This window comes from Orycteropus afer, unplaced genomic scaffold (genome assembly GCF_000298275.1).
Source record: "Orycteropus afer afer isolate SDZICR_OR568_19922 unplaced genomic scaffold, OryAfe1.0 scaffold00061, whole genome shotgun sequence".
NCBI lineage: Eukaryota > Metazoa > Chordata > Mammalia > Tubulidentata > Orycteropodidae > Orycteropus > Orycteropus afer.
The window spans coordinates 11503686-11520233 of record NW_006921648.1 but is presented as its reverse complement, the minus strand read 5'-3'; the positions used below and the strand labels follow the sequence as shown (position 1 = coordinate 11520233).

At 36.9% G+C, this 16548-nt stretch overlaps 1 protein-coding gene across 1 annotated transcript in view; it reads left to right on the top strand.

The window, feature by feature from the left end:
• GSPT1 (G1 to S phase transition 1) overlaps positions 1 to 6815 on the top strand; it is a 37035-nt gene extending 30220 nt beyond the window's left edge. The window contains exons 12-15 of the mRNA XM_007939633.2: positions 3046 to 3219; positions 3842 to 3931; positions 4079 to 4247; positions 6763 to 6815. Of these exons, the coding sequence (XP_007937824.1) occupies positions 3046 to 3219; positions 3842 to 3931; positions 4079 to 4247; positions 6763 to 6815 (486 nt within the window). The remainder of the gene's footprint in view (positions 1 to 3045; positions 3220 to 3841; positions 3932 to 4078; positions 4248 to 6762) is intronic.
• Positions 6816 to 16548: the final 9733 nt, after the last annotated feature.

The following is a 16548-nucleotide window of genomic DNA, read 5'->3' as shown; positions in this document are numbered from 1 at the left end:
ATATACATATATTACCACAATAAAAAATGTACTGTTCGGTATGAGCAAGTCAAGTTAGTGCCTAGTTAATATCTGCAGCCATAATGTACTAGTACAAAGGAAGTGGCCATTCTCTTGGAAGCTATCAGTTTCTGCTAGTAACTTGGCTGCTGTGGAATACCTATAGTAAGTTTCGTGCAAAGTAGTGCCTCTCTCCCCCCAATCCAGTAATCTGTATACTCAAATATGAGAAGTTTAGATGTTCAGGATATTTGTATAAACTTAAGCTTGTACATTATTAGGAATGTGAACTCAAAACACTTAAGACCATATGCTAATATGAGAGTTCACATGGATCCCCACTTGGGTCCAAAGCTGTTTTGAAGTCTCACAAGATACCACACCTCAGTCACCTCACATTAAAACAGTAGCATCTGTGAAGTCAATTGCAAATAGCTTTTGCAAATACTAACCACTCCTCCCTGTCAGAAATTGCTTATATGTACCCTATAATGAAGGATCCCTGGTGGCACAATGCTTAATGGCTGCTAATTGAAAGTTCAATGGTTTGAACCTGTGCAGCCTGCTCCATGGGAGAAAGACAAAGCTCCTGTAAAGCCTAGGAGCCTGTCTCCTACAGCTTAGGAGACCCAATGAGGCAATTCTACTCTGTCATACAGGGTCGCTATGAGTCAGAATTGACACGACAGGTATATAACCACCACCTAAAATCAGTATGGCTATTTGTTGGATCTCAAGAAGAGATAGAAAATAGTTTATCTTGAATACTTTTCATAAACTCTGTAGAGTTTGTTGGTCTCAAATGTAATTTTTGGTAACTATGATTTAACTGCAGCCTGGCACAGGGATATCATAGCTGCTATCAGATGGATCTTGGGTCAAAGCAAGGAATACCAGAAAGATGTTTACTTGTGTCTTATTGACTAGGCAAAGGCATTCGATTGTGTGCATCATAACAAATTGTGGATAACACTGAGAAGAATAGGAATTCCAGAACATTTAATTGTACTCATGAGGAACCTGTACATAGACCAGGAGGCTGTTGTTCAAATAGAACAAGGGGATACTGCATGGTTTAAAATCAAGAAGAGAGTTTGTCAGGGTTGTATCCTTTCACATACTTATTCAATCTATATGCTGGGCAAATAATCCAAGAAGCTGAACTATATGCAGAAAAACATGGCATCAAGATTAGAGGATGGCTCATTAACAACCTGAGATAGGCAGATGACACAGTTTTGCTTGGTGAAAGTGAGGATGACTTGGAGCACATACTGATGAATGTTAAAGACTACAGTCTGCAGTATAGATTATACTTGATTATACTTCAATATAAAGAAAACAAAAATCCTCACAACTGGACCAATAATCAGTGTCACGATAAATGGAGAAAAGATTGAAGTTGTCAGAGACTTCGTAGTACTTGGTTCAACAATCAGCTCCAATGGAAGCAGTCAAGACATCAGAAGACGTATTGCATTGGGCAGATCTGTTGCAAAAGACCTCTTTCAAGTGATGAAGAGCAAAGATATCTCCTTGAAGACTAAGATGTGCCTAACATGATGTTTTCAGTTGCCTCATATGTCTGTGAGAGCTGGACAGTGAATAAGGAAGACCGAAGAAGAGTTGATGCTTTTTGAATTGTGGTGTTGGCAAAGAATGCTCAAAGTATCGTGGACTGCTAAAAGAACTAAAAAATCTGTCCTGGAAGAAGTGCAGCCAGAATACTCCTTGGAAGCAAGACTAGCCAGACTTCGTCTCACATACTTTGGTCGTGTTGTTAGAAGGGACCATTCTCTGGAGAAGGATGTCATGCTTGGTAAAGTGCAGCATCAATGAAAAAGGGGAATGCCCTCAACAAGATAGATTGACACAGTGGCTGTAGTGATGGGCTCAGGTATAGTAAGGATCTCGAGGTTGGCACAAGACCGCGCAGTGTTTTGTTCTGTTTTACATAAAGTCGCTATGAGTCAGAGATGACTCAACAGCACATAACAACATGATTGAACTTAATTTTTAGACCAGTTCCATTCTTTTACTATAAAAGGCCATCTTTTGGGAGAAGGGGTAGTTCTGCTGCATTATCTGGGCAATAAGTAGTAAGAAAGCCTTTTTTAATCTGTATATAGTGGAGCTGCTATTATCTACCCTTTTTTTTCATTGCTGTAAAGAATTTAGCTATATCAAACAGTATGGCTCTACTTCAGTTACTGGAATAATTTCAGACAGGTATTCTTTTGGGAAAGAAAACTGTTGTGTGGAGGGGTAATAGAGATTAGCAGGTGACAGTTTGTAGAATTCTGCTGTGCAATACAACGATTCCAGATTGTTCAGTGTTTACCTGTCATAATGAGTTAGTTCATTTGTACTGAGGGCTGTGTGTTTCTTTTATCTTGTTTAGTGGTATGTATTTTAGAAAATCTTAATTCTCTCCAAGGGCAGAAATGGAGTAAAATAAAGGACTACTTGGGGTATCGCTTTCAACATTTCTTTCAATTGATAAAATTTTTAAAATTGTGGGTACAATACACATAGCATAAAATTTACCACTGGTGACATGAGATACATTCCACCTGTATCCAATTCCAGAATGTTTTCATCACTCCAAAAGGAAACCCTCTACCCATTAAACAGTTTTTAAGCTTAATTTGTTAAAAATCAGGTATTTGTGCTTGATAGGTAGTGGAAGACATGTCTGTTAAACATAAAAATTGTATCTGTAAGATTAAAATCCAGATACTAAATTTAGTGCTTTAATTTTGAAAACAAAAAAGGCACATGCTAGCTTATACTATGTTCTATATGGAGATTACTAGAACATGATATTAAAAAGATGACTATTTGAATGCTTTAATTGGCAGTTGTACTTGGGGTATATTTGACTTCATGTCTTAACAAATATAGTATATTCAAATGAGTATTTTGGCTAATATGCTACTACCAAAAAAAAAAAAAAGACAACTCTTTGGCAAACACTGAGGACATTTCATATTCTGTAATGCAGTGAATGTGTTAGAAAAAATCCAGTCTTGGTTTCTTTTTAAGCACAACGTGGAAGTTCTTGGAATCCTTTCTGATGACGTAGAAACTGATTCAGTAGCTCCAGGTGAGAACCTCAAAATCAGACTGAAAGGAATTGAAGAAGAAGAGATTCTCCCAGGATTTATACTTTGTGATCCTAATAATCTTTGCCATTCTGGACGCACATTTGATGCCCAGGTAAGCCAGTTAACTTCCTGTAGTTGTCTTATTGATCTTTACTGTCTAAATGACATTAGAATTTAAAACACCTTCTGTCTTGATTATTGGCGACATGTCACTCAACCCATATTAGTGTGTAGAAGGGAAAGTGAAATAGTATAAGCTATGAAATACTATAAACCACATAATTTGACAACCACATTTCACACACATACAATTGCTTAATCAAGTTACATTTTTGATACCAAAGGATGTAAGGTGGTTTTCTTTTACTGGATCTTGAATATTGAGAAATAGATAAAGCTAGGAAAGCTCACATCTAGAAAACAACAGTGCCATGTGAGCTATAATAAGAGGCAGTCTTGGGGGAGTGTAAAGGAAAGGCTGCTCAGAGAAGAAGGTCTTCATGCTGTGCTTTCTAAAGTTGGATAGGTGCTTGCCAGTAAGTTCAGTAGGGTAGAGGGTATTCAAGTTCATGCTTTGAGGTCAGGTAACCTGACCCATCACTTCTAACACAAAAATAACTCCGTGCCTCTTAGGTGATGAGTTGTACATTCTTGTGATACTGTATGACACTTTAGAACATTCAGTTCTTTTTTTTAACTCTAGAATAAAGATGAGTTTTTTGTTTATTTGACAGATAGTGATTATTGAGCACAAATCCATCATCTGCCCAGGTTATAATGCGGTGCTGCATATTCATACCTGTATTGAGGAAGTCGAGATAACAGTGAGTTTGTTTAAAGATAATTTTTTTCCCTGGCTTTAAGGCTAGTACATCTTGATGATTTCTGACAGGTAACAGTGATGTACCCTTAATTGCACTCCATAATATATTCTTCTTTGTATTACTTTCTTGTCCTCTTTTCTTGTGTAGGCCTTAATCTGCTTGGTAGACAAAAAATCTGGAGAAAAAAGTAAGACTCGACCCCGTTTTGTGAAACAAGATCAAGTGTGCATCGCTCGTTTAAGAACAGCAGGAACCATCTGCCTTGAGACTTTTAAAGACTTCCCTCAGATGGGTCGTTTTACCTTAAGAGATGAGGGTAAGCACAGTAACCATCATCCTACTAGAGTGCACGCTACATCAGGTTGAGAGAGAACTTTGATTTCTTTTCTACAGTCTAGTCATGTAATAAATGCTCTGTGAGTTGAATGAGTTGAACAGCACAGTACTGACCATGTATTCTGACAGTAATGCTCTGGATAAAGTAATAATCTTAGTTTTGAGGCTTTGTCAGTAGTGGGTTTTTGAGAGCCATTTTATTTATTACTAAATAAGACATTTCAGTGATGAAATTCTTTACAGTTTGTGTGATTGAACCTATTTTAAACATTGACAGCACAATTGTTTTTAAAGGGGGACATATATGTATTATAAACATACATACTTTAATTTTTTCAGAGGTCTGATAATTCATGTTCTTGTGTGTGTCCAATTCTTTGAGTGTTACAGAACAGCAGTAATTTTCCTGTCTTGGGGGTTAGGAAATTCTTTGTTATCATGAAAAGCAAATGACTTGTATTGAAGATTTCTTTATTGATTGATATTTCTATATTTGATAACTATCTTAAGGTAGAAAACATTACATTAAACTTTATGGTTCAGTTCAAATATAGAATAGTCAACTCACATGTTAAGACCAATTCCATACATATATCAGATAACAATGATGACTGTGATCCCTTAACCGTACCTTCAGAGAAATACTTTTTATTTTTAAAGACCTTCTATCAAAACCTGATGAAATCAGGTAGACTGAATATAAGAAATTAATAAAGCAAGAATTTAAAGCAAGAATTTTTAACCCTGTAATTACTTTTTTCTGAAGAGTAGCTTAGCTTTTAGGTTTATCACAGGACCCAGCAGGAGCTCTTGTGAGCCACAGAAATACAGTTCAGCATTAACTGTCTTGCTTCATCTTTTCAGTTGCTTAAGGACAGATTTTTTTTTAAAGCATTATTGAGATACAGTCTACATAGAAAATTCACCTGTTTTAAATACACAGTTACTGAACTTTAGTGTGTTTACAGAGTTGTAGAGCCGTCATCAGAGTCTAACTTGAGAACATTTCATCTAAAAATGAGCCGTGGGCTTGTTTACAGTCCCTCCATATTGCCACCTCCTAGTCCTGTTGTTACGTGCCATCGAATTGGCCCCAACTCACAGCCACCCCTCCTTGGGTTGCTGAGGCGAGTATCACTACAGAAGTAGATTGCCCAGTCTTCCTTCCGAGGAGTGACTAGTGGGTTTGAACTGCCAGCCTTCTGGTAGCAGTCAAGTGCCTTAGCTTGACTAAGCTTGACTTACCAGAGCTCCTACCTCCCAGTCCTAGGGAACCACTAACCTACTTTGTGTCCCTGCAGTAGGTGTTTTTTTGTTTGTTTGTTTTTGTTTTTGCCTTTTTGAGAATACAATCTGTGTTCTTTTGTGTTTTATTTATTTTACTTAACATGGTATTTTTGAGGTTTAACCATGTTGCAGCTTCATTTCCTTTATTGCCAAATGGTATTCAGTTTTTTGGATATTTCACATTTTGTTTATCCAAGGATAAAACCAAAACCAAACTCACTGCCATCAAGTCGATTCCAACTCACAGTGACCCTCTTTGGGTTTCTGAGGTGGTAAATGTTTATGGAAGTCAATTGCCCCATCCTCCTTCCACAGAGTGGCTGGTGGGTTTGAACCGCTAACCTTCTGGTTAGCAGTCAGATGCCTTAAGCATTATACCACCAGAGCTCCTTTATCCAAGGATAGATTAAAAAAAAAAAAAAAAAGACAAAAATAATTTACTTCATGATTAGCCTGATTTGATCCTTGAGAAATTTGGAATTATTTTTTTAACCTTTGTTTTATTTATTTACGTTTAAAATTTTTTTTCAAGGATAAACTTTTCTTTTTAACTGTGATTTGGGTGAAAGTTTACAGAGCAAATGGATTTTCTATACAGCAATTCATACACAGTTTGTCTCATGACGTTGACTGCAGTTCCCCACAATTTAACAGCTCTCTTCCCACTTCCTCCCCGTGGTTACCTTTTCCCTGTGTCCTTTCCTCCCTCAAGGATAGACTTTTGATAAAGGAAATTATGTCTTCTTTCCAGCTTCTCCCAAAAAAGACCCACTTACACAAACTTAAAATTTATTTTGAAATTTTCTGTTAACTTTTTAGTTTGATAGTTTGTTAGTGAAGTTTATTACTGGTTTTCTCTGTTGGTTTGTAATAAAATTTTTGTTGTTAGTTGTTTTTGAGCCATTTCCAACTAATGGCTATCCTATGTGTATAGAGTAGAACTGCTCCCTAGGGTGTTCTGTGTGACCTTTGGAAGCAGATTTCCAGGCCTGTCTTCTGAGGTACCTCTGAGTGGGTTTGAACTGATAACCTTTTAGCAAGCAGTTGAGTGCTTGCCCATTTGTGTCACCCAAGGGACTCCTTCCTAACCAGAAATCATGTCTTTGATAAAAAGATAGTTTTGTAATTTAGAATAAGCAGCTTGCATAGACTTTCTGTTGACTACTGAAAGGTTTTTTTGTTTGTTTGTTTTTTAATTTTATTTCTAGGTAAAACCATTGCAATTGGAAAAGTTCTGAAACTGGTTCCAGAGAAAGACTAAGCGTTTTCTCGATGACCCTGCACAATACTGTGAGGAAAATTGACTGCAAAAGCCTACTCCACACCGCCTTCTCTTAATTTCTGCCCATTGACAAATCTCTCCCCATATTTTGCAAAGAGAAAATTCACAGCAAAAGTCCACATTATGTCAGCTTTCTCATATTGAGAGCTCTGCTATGCCACTGTTGAATTTTTTCCCCAATATTTTTTTTCTTCCCCTCTCAAACTCTGCTTCCTTGGACAGATTTGGCAATAGCTTTGTAAGTGATGTGGACATAATTGCCTACAATAATGAAAACCTACAGGAATTTTTTTATTTTTCATTATCCCCTTAGGCATATTTAGGCTTTTCCCCTAGGCAGATCATTCTGAGTGTGCGAGTGTGTGTGCACATGTTACAAAGACAACTACCATGTTAATAAAATATTCAATTTGAAACCCTTTTCGGTATTTGAATTGCTTTTGAATAATGTTTTTTATCTGGATGTAACATTGTTGCATTAGCTTTTTAACTTCCCAAGTAATTGAATACATTTTATTACTTGGACTTTTCTAAACTCTTCCCCTACCTACTACTTTAAATGAGGCATTTACAAATAATGTTCAAGTTTGTATTAAAGGAAAGAATTAGTTTGACCCCTTCTTTTGATGGTTAATGCATACATACAATTAAATACCTTGATGCAACTGTGACACTGCTTAATTAGGTCTATCAGTTATTTTCTGCCAATTTATATTTTAAATTTCTTAAACACAGTAAGTTGTTTTCAATTAGTACAACAGCATACTGTAGTTTTTGTAAGTAAAGCATAATAAAATTGTACCCCTTCAGAAAATTCCATTAACTCATTCAATCAGTGGAATTTACAATAAAGAAAGCATGTTGAGACCTGGCAAAAATGCCTCCTTTAGTATTTATAAGAGTTGCATGCATCTAGTATGAAAACCGTATCAGTTACAAGTGCCAGTTCTACAAGTTACTCAGTTTACTCTTTCTATCAGTAATTTTAAAGTAATTTTAAAGGATAATCTTTGCTGGTTAAAGCTAAATATCAATCCATCAACTAAATGAACACATATCTAGGATCATCAGAATCTGCACAGACTGAAATTTACAGTGATATGTAGAATCAAGCACAGTATAAGTTTTATCTCAATTATTTGAAATGATTCAATTTTCTTAAGTACAAAGCTACGTTTTGTTAAACTGTAATGTGGATGAATCACATTGTAGCACGTGGTGGTTTTTATTTAGACTGAAGGCTAACTTTCTGCTTTATCCCAACTTTGAAATTTTTAAGAGAATAAATGAAAAATGGAAGAGACGATTTCTGGGTTTATTGGAAGACCCCTTGATGTCGAGTGTTGCCATTCATTGAAGACTTGGCCTCTTTTGGATTGTGTTTTACCTCCAAATAAGATATTTTCTAACTGTATTTAATGACAGTTCCTTCCCTGTAATCTTCTTCTCCAGAAAAGAAAAGCCTAGTCAGACTGTATTTCCACTCAAAACAAAACTTAATCTAAGCCTGTTTTCTTAACAATAGAAAATAGAATTTCCATTCATTTCATGAATGAGGCTACATTTTATGGACAGAGCATAGTTATTGTCCTGCAGCTTTCTATAAGTATACTTACGAAATTTAAACAAATTTTATTATATCTGCATATCTCTGGGCTTTTATTTTTCTGGGAAATAGGAGAGCTTTAATCAGAACATACTAACTCTTTTTGTACTTTCAAGTTCATAAAAATAAAATACTAGCAGTTGCTTGGATTTTAACAAATCTTTAAAAGTTGAAAAGTCACTGGAATAATTTCCAAAGATAGATTCCCATTTTGAAATTGAACACATTTTTAAAAACTAGTTGTTTGCTATTCCATCATTTATAGTTTTAGAATATTCTGTGAATGTTGCCAAGACTTAAATAAGATGAAATGAATATCAAATGTGAAGGACCTACCTCTAAAAATTACATAATACACATGTAATTATAAAGTAAAAATTTTATCAGATTGTCAGATTTGAGAAATAGTAATTATCGAGTTATTTAGAAGAAACTTAACCAATACCATATATTTTATAGGTTTTGAGAAGTATTCCCATTTAGAGTTTAATGCATTTTAAACTTCCCTAGTTACAATGGCTGGTTCTTTGGCTAAGAAAATAAAATGGCTGTGTATGGAACTGTTGGACCTTTAAAGAGCAATACAAATTCCTGTAATGTCGTTCCATCTTCTACTAGCGCAAACATGTTTAAATGGAAGGCAATACAATAGTAGAATAGTAGTTGGCTGCGTATTTCAGGTATTACAGACCTATCTACTTTCACTATCTTTAACACGGATATGTTAGAGTCACGATTTTCTCTGCATCTTTTACATTAATGATGTTCTTTATAATAATTTCCATGCTAGATTATTACAGTTTTTTTTTTTTTTTTAAATTAATTCAAGTGAAGAAAAGGTGTCATTGAAATAAAACATCTAAGTAATTGCTATTTTAAGCTCTTATTTCATATTGTGGGCGAGGGGAAAACTTATGTTTGTTTTTAATTTGCAAAAAGGACTTATCCAGCAAAAATCTATGTAAATTTAAGCCAGAAGATTGTGTTGACATGAAATTAAATGACGCATAGTAAAGTGGTCTTACATAATTTAGCCCATGTAAATTTCTTTGTTTTGAATTGACAGTCTTGAGATATGTGATATGACTGTAGAAATTTTGTACATTGTCTGTAAAAAAGTACAGGTTGTTCACTGTAACATGAGGTCATTCATACTTGTCTGCTAATTAAATTACAAGAACTGCTTTTATAATATGGGACTTTGGACGTCATGTAATGAACAATTACTGGCATACCCCTCAAGCTGGAGCGCTGCAAATATTTTGGGTCACATTTGAAAACAGGTGGAGTTTTGTGACCCAAGGAAAAGGTGAACCTGTGGTCGAAAATTCCACGGAACTTTTGAAAATGATCAACTAAACTCCCCTGGTGACCTTTAGGAACACTAGTTACGTGACTGTAATTACTCCGTGATCTTTGATGACTATGATATATGACAGCACTCCAGCTCCTTTCCTCATTGGCATGGACTTCTCATGGAACACTTCTTCATGAATGAAACGTCCTTGCTTTGAGTAGGGATTAAGATAGTCAAGGGACAAATACGCAGTTTTTATTACAACTCTCAACATCAGGCAACTTTAAACCCTTTATGAAAATTCTGGTTATAGCTCTAACGCTCTGATTGTAGGATGATTAAATGTTATATTCAGTGTTGGCCTACCTTATCAGAACAAACTGTGCCATTAATCCTCTCACAGACATGTAAAGTAGATAGCAATCAGCTGGATTTGGGGGATGATTTTCTCCAAATGTGGCTTTTATTTCCTCTAGCTAATTTTACAGTCATTCTAGCAGATATTTAATACATGATCTTGTTTCATTCTTCAGAGATGTTGCCAGTGGCAGAAACTTGTTAAATAAGTAAAATTTATGCACAACTCAAAAAGACTTCAAGTTTCCATCTAGCAGTCAGTTGGTTATATTAGATGTCACAGTAAATGGAATCAGAAGTATCTGTATTTTCCAGCAGTAGTTCAGTGGATTCCATTTGAACCAGTTACTGCCAGGATTCAGGTAGGGTAGATTGGGTTCAGTTTTCTTGATGGTTTTGGCTCTAGGGTATTGATTTTTCAGTATCCTAGAACATTAAGTCTTCCCTTCAATATACTTCACACATACCTCTAATCCTATGCTTCCTTGAAACAGTAATAATGCTAGCTGAGTTGTTTACTAAGGAATTATTATAAGGGCCTAGAAGTGTGGGAATGGAGATTAAAACCTTTGTTTTCCAATATAAGGAAAAACAGATAGGTACTATGTCTGGACAGAAAATGCCAGGATTTGTTAAGGATTTCCCATATTTTCTGCCACGTCACACAAGCCCTTTACAATCTAACACGGAAACTCAGGTTTGTGGACAGCAAAAGTGTGGAATGACCTTTTCTTACCTCCCAAGGCTCCCCTCCACCAGGCACATGAGCTAGTGCTTCAGATGTTAGCCCAAGTCCTTGCTACCTCCTTTCCTGCTATGGTGGAAGAGTGTGTGCTGGATCTGGAGCTCTGGCACTCCTCGGGAGCATCCTCACCTCCATTTTCTTTAAGTAAAACAGGTCTGAGCCTGGAAGGTCTGAATTTAAGGATTCACACTTTGGGCTCCGAAATTTACATATCCCTAACTTCAATTTGTGTCTAAATGAAAGATATCTTTCAAGCCAAGAGTTAGTGAATAATTTTCATTAAACAGGATAATACCTAGGTTTTGTTTAAAAAAAATAAGGGAGGATTAAAGGGAACTGATTTTAGTTTTTAAACCTAAAGCATGGGAAAAAAAAAAAAAAAAAGCTCTAGAAAGGAATTATGGGAATCAAGAGGGAAAGAAACTTTATGATTTGTAGCTACCTACTGTGCCTGACTTGGTGCCTGTGTGAGGATTATGCCCTTAGTCTGCTCTTGCAATTATTCAAATGATTGAAAAAAAAAAAAGCTTTTGTAATAACAATAAACATTGTCATCTTCCCTTTTGAAGGAATCGTCTGTTTGTTTACGATCACCTGTATTTCATCATACCGTAAGTGTTATCTTCTGTACAGTCCTTAAAGTACTAAAACCATCTACTAAGAGATTTGTGGGATGGATCTAATAAGCCGTCATAAGGAATTAAACTGGTGGGCTGCTTGTATATGGCATGTGTGGTGTGTGAGTGAACCTTAACAAAAACAGCACCCCTATAGGAAATGATAAATGCTTAATAATGCCACAATGTATGGTTTTATCTGAACAGCAAAGTTAGGGAACATCAATGATTATTCTGTCAGACTATGAGTCTCCATATTCAGGATTTTTAATAATGTTAATAAAGTTCAAGAGACCAAATAGTACTTGCCCTTCTTTACTGAGCAAGGGCAAAAATAAATTTATGATAAACAGGTAATATACATAGTGGTTGGAAGTCCCTGGGTGGCACAAATGGCTAATGTGCTCAGCTGCTAACCAAAAGGTGGAAGTTCAAGTCACGCAGAGGTGCCTCAGAAGAAAGTCCTGGTCATCTACTTGTGAAAAATCAGCCATTAAAAATCAAGGATCAGTTTTCTTTGACATACATGAGGTTGCCATGAATCAAGTCAACAGCAACTGGTTAAAGCACTGGTTCAATGAATGGCAGAAATACATTCCTGTATACTCATACTTGATTCCATGTGCTAGAATCAGTTCCTGCTTAAACTGCCATTCCAAAAGAATGGTAATTACCCTCTACTATGACTGGTATTAAAACTGCCTTAGGAGCTCTGGTAGCATAGTGGCTAAGGCACTTGACTGCTAACCAGAAGGCTGGCGGTTCAAACCCACCAGCCACTCCTCGGGAGGAAGATGGGGCAATCTACTTCCGTAGTGGTACTGCCTCGGAAACCCAAGGAGGGGTCGCTATGAGTTGGGTCTGACTTGATGGCACATAACAACAACAAGCTTAGTGAGCAAGTTTGCTATCAAAACAGGGACTCAATTATGTAAGTTAAAAGTAAATGGCTTTTGTGTCCACTTCTCAGTAATTATTACAAGGTGCCACCAAGTCAGTTCTGACTTGTAGCAACCCTGTGTAAAACAGAAACAAACACTGACTGGTCCTTTGCCATCCACACAGTTGTTGCTATGTTTGAGCCCACTGTTGTAGCCACTATGTTAATCCGTCTTGTTGAGGGTCTTCCATTTTCACTGACCCTCTGCTTTACCAAGCATGATACCCTTCTCCATGGACTAGTCCTTCCTGGTAACATGTCCAAGGTGCGTGAGACAAAGTCTCGCCATCCTCCCTTCTAAGAAGCATTCTGGTTGTACTTTTTCCAAGGCAAATTTGTTCATTCTTCTGGCAGTCCATGGTATATTCAGTATTCTTCACCAACACCAAAATTCAAAGACATCAGTTCTTCAGTTCTCCTTTTTCATTGTCCAGCTATTGTATGCATTTGAGGTGACTGAAAATACCATGGTTTGGGTCAGGTGCACCTTAGTCCTCAAAGTGCCATCTCTGCTTTTTAACACTTTAAAGAGGTCTTTTGCAGCAGATTTGCCCAATGCAGTGTATCATCTGATTTCCTAACTGCTGCTTTCCTGGTGTTAACTGTGGACCCAAGTAAAAGGAACTCCTTGACAACTTCAGTATTTTTCCCAGCAACTAACCATAATTAATTTTCTAATCTTTAATGACTAGATTTTCAACTCCACTTATCAAACATCTGTACTTTATGCAGGATGCTGAAAGAACAACTTTGTCTTTAAACACCAAGCCACATATATATATACACTATAGGAGCTCTGGTAGCATAGTGGCTAAGACACTTGCCTGCTAACCAGACGGCTGGCGGTTCAAACCCACCAGCCACTCCTCGGAAGGAAGGTTGGGCAATCCTACTTCCGTAGTGATACTGCCTCGGAAACCCAAGGAGGGGTCGCTATGAGTCGGGGCCGACTCGACGGCACATAACAACAACAACAACAACAGTGGGTTAAAAAAAAAAAGCAAAACTCAACCACCTTTGAGGTGGATCCAACTCACAGCAACCCCTCCTTGGGTTTCCAAGGCAGTTTCACTACGGAAGTAGATTACCCAATCTTTCTTCAGAGGAGAGGCTAGTAGGTTTGAACTTCCAGCCTTCTGGTTAGCAGTCAAATGCCTTAGGCACTACGTCACCAGAGCTCCCACTACAGTGACTAGAGACAGATAATAAGGTCTTTGTAGCTCTGACAATGGAGAATTTTAGTTCTTGGTATATACAACCAGCTTCAGAGACTGCAGCATCTTCAATCAACACATCTTAAAGCAGAGAAACACCATCAATACCTTGCTTGTAGCTGTGTGCTAAACAAGTACTATCTTCTAATCTAGAACTACTGATGGCCAAATAATAAAATAGAATTGTTAAAGGAACTAAAATTAGTAGTTTAGTCTTCTTGGCCATGTAAAGAAAGGTTCTAGAAAATATTTTATTATAGTTCACTCCCTAGTGACAAGGTTATTTTTTTGAACCTTTATAGCTACTTTGATGTGTAAAGAATTTTCAAACTCACGTACAGTTAAGACACCCCATTGTAGTAGTCCTTGTATTTAATTTTTTCTCTAGAGCTAATTCAACATATTGATATCAAAAGTGAAATTTTTCTAACTGCATTTTTTTCTGAATGCTTTATGTTCCTAAATTATTTGCATAAATGTTTGTTTTGGGTTTTTCCCATGTGTTTTCTGCTAGAAGACTGTCAAAACAAGAACACAAAATTCCTAGCACTGACAAGTATAATTTTTGTTATTTGATTACTACTATTTGTGACATGATCCTCGGTTAAAATTCAGGCAAGACTTCTCAATGTGCATTGGGTCACATTTACTGTTAGTTGCACATTTTCTTAACTCATCCCATGTCCGTATTTCACTTCTTAACATTTCACTTCAATGTAAACAGTGATAATCATGGCCAAATTCACAAGAGTAAGTAGTAAATGGTTAAAACTTTATGAGCTTAATTTGCATGCTAGGGCATTTTCATTTTTAAAAAATTCTGTTTAAAGAACAATGAAGAAAACCAAAGATTCATGGAAGCAAGTAGTCCTAGCAATTGGTACACCATGTAATCCGCAGCCTATATGACTATGAGACCAGAAGAACTAGATGTTGCCCGGGGGATCTATGTAGGAGATCCTGGATAGAGAGGGAGAACAATGTGGAACAAAACTCAGAATCATTTGGGAAGAAAAAAAGGGGGACCAGATTTGCTGGTCTGATAAAGCCTGGTGGAACCACTGAGACTATGGTCCCTAGCTGCCTTTCAGGTCTGGAATTGAACCCATACCTGTGGCTTCCAGGCAAACAAAAGACAGGCATATGAGATGAACATTTACCTGAGGTAGATAACTTTTTGGAGAGAACAATCATGGAGAAAGAATGGCTGTTTATACACAGGGAGACAAGTCAGGGGGCAGGAGAGCATGGAGGAATGGACACAGGGAAGAGGTAACTATGGGGAGGAAGTGGGAGGGGAGCTGTTGCATTGTGGTAAACTGTGGTCAATGTCATGAGACAGTGTATGTGAACTGCTGTATGGAAAGTGAATTTGCTCTGTAAACTTTCACCCAAATCACAATAAAAATTCAAAATAATAATAATAATTGGAATAAAAAGGAAAAAAAAAATCTGTTTACTGGTTTAAGAGTTTTGCCAAGAGTTAGGCTACTGATAAAAATGAGTAAAGTGTTATTACATGTAAGTTATCCTCAATACTGTAACAAATTCACTAGGGCACATAAAAAGAACTGATACTGTAACAAATTCACTAGGGCACATAAAATACTTTCCAGTTCATTAGCCTTAGTGGTAAAATATACCATGTTTCATTTTTTTCTTATCATTCACCTTACTCATAATACTTTCATTGAAATTGCTTTCTACAAGGTCATCAATGACCTAATTGCCCCAAAAAATGCCCTTTTATCAGTATATACTCTCAGTTTCTTCAGTATTTGTCAGCATTAACACATCCTCAAATATTTCCATTACCTTGGCTACTGGAACGTGGGACCCTGCTGGTTTCCTTTTATATATTCAACAACTACTCTCTTTTTCATTGGCTCTTTTCTTTACTGTTTCCTAATCGAGGGCTTCACCACAGCCTTATCTTTCTCAGTATCTATCTGCAATCTCATTTATTTCTACAACTTTAACCAGCACCTTTGTAAAGAGGACAAATGCTAAACCAGAAAGTATACCAGACAACAGATGCAAACTAGGATATATCTAAGGCAAATTAAGGAATTAGTGACTTAAACTATTCCTAAAGAGAGTAAGAATCCAATGAAGGTGGTTAAGCATGATCAGGTTAGCATTTCAGAAAGATCACCCAGCTGAAGGGTAGAGAATGAATTACAAGGTGCAAAACTGGAGGTGGAAAGACAAGTTAGGAGGCTGTTGCAGTTGTCTGGGTGTGCGTGTGTGTGGGGGGAAGATAACAGCCTGCACTATAAGGTGGCAGGAATAAAAAGAATTTGGTAAATCCACAAGATATTTAACAGGTATAAAGAAGACTTTATTATTGAGTATATATGGGCGATGAGGAGGAAAGAATTAAGGATGACTCCCATATTCTGGCTTGGGCAACTAAGCAGTTGAACGAAAATAGGACGAACGGCAGGTTTGAGATGATTATGAGTTCATGAGTGGAACTTCTTGTGTTTACAGTCCTTGCGGGACTTCTAAGTGGAGAAATACTTTAGACAGCTGGATATATAGGTTTAAGATGGGAGGTCTATAAATCTATATTATTTATCTATTAATAGGTAACAATTCACCCCAAATTTCTTGCTGTTGTCAGGTGCTATCGAGTCATCTCTGACTCATAGCAACCCTATATATAGCAGAACAGAACAATGCCCAGTCCTGTGCCAACCTCACAATCCCTACTACATCCAAACCCATCGCTGCAGCCACTGTGTCAATCCATCCTGTTGAGGGCTTTCCCCTTTTTCATTAACTCTCCACTTTACCAAGCATGACATCGTTCTCCAGAGAATGGTCCCTTCTGACAATATGACCAAAGTAGGTGAGACAAAGTTGGGCCATTCTCGTTTCCAAGAAGCATTCCAGCTGCACTTCTTCCAGGACAGATTTGTTAGTTCTTTTAG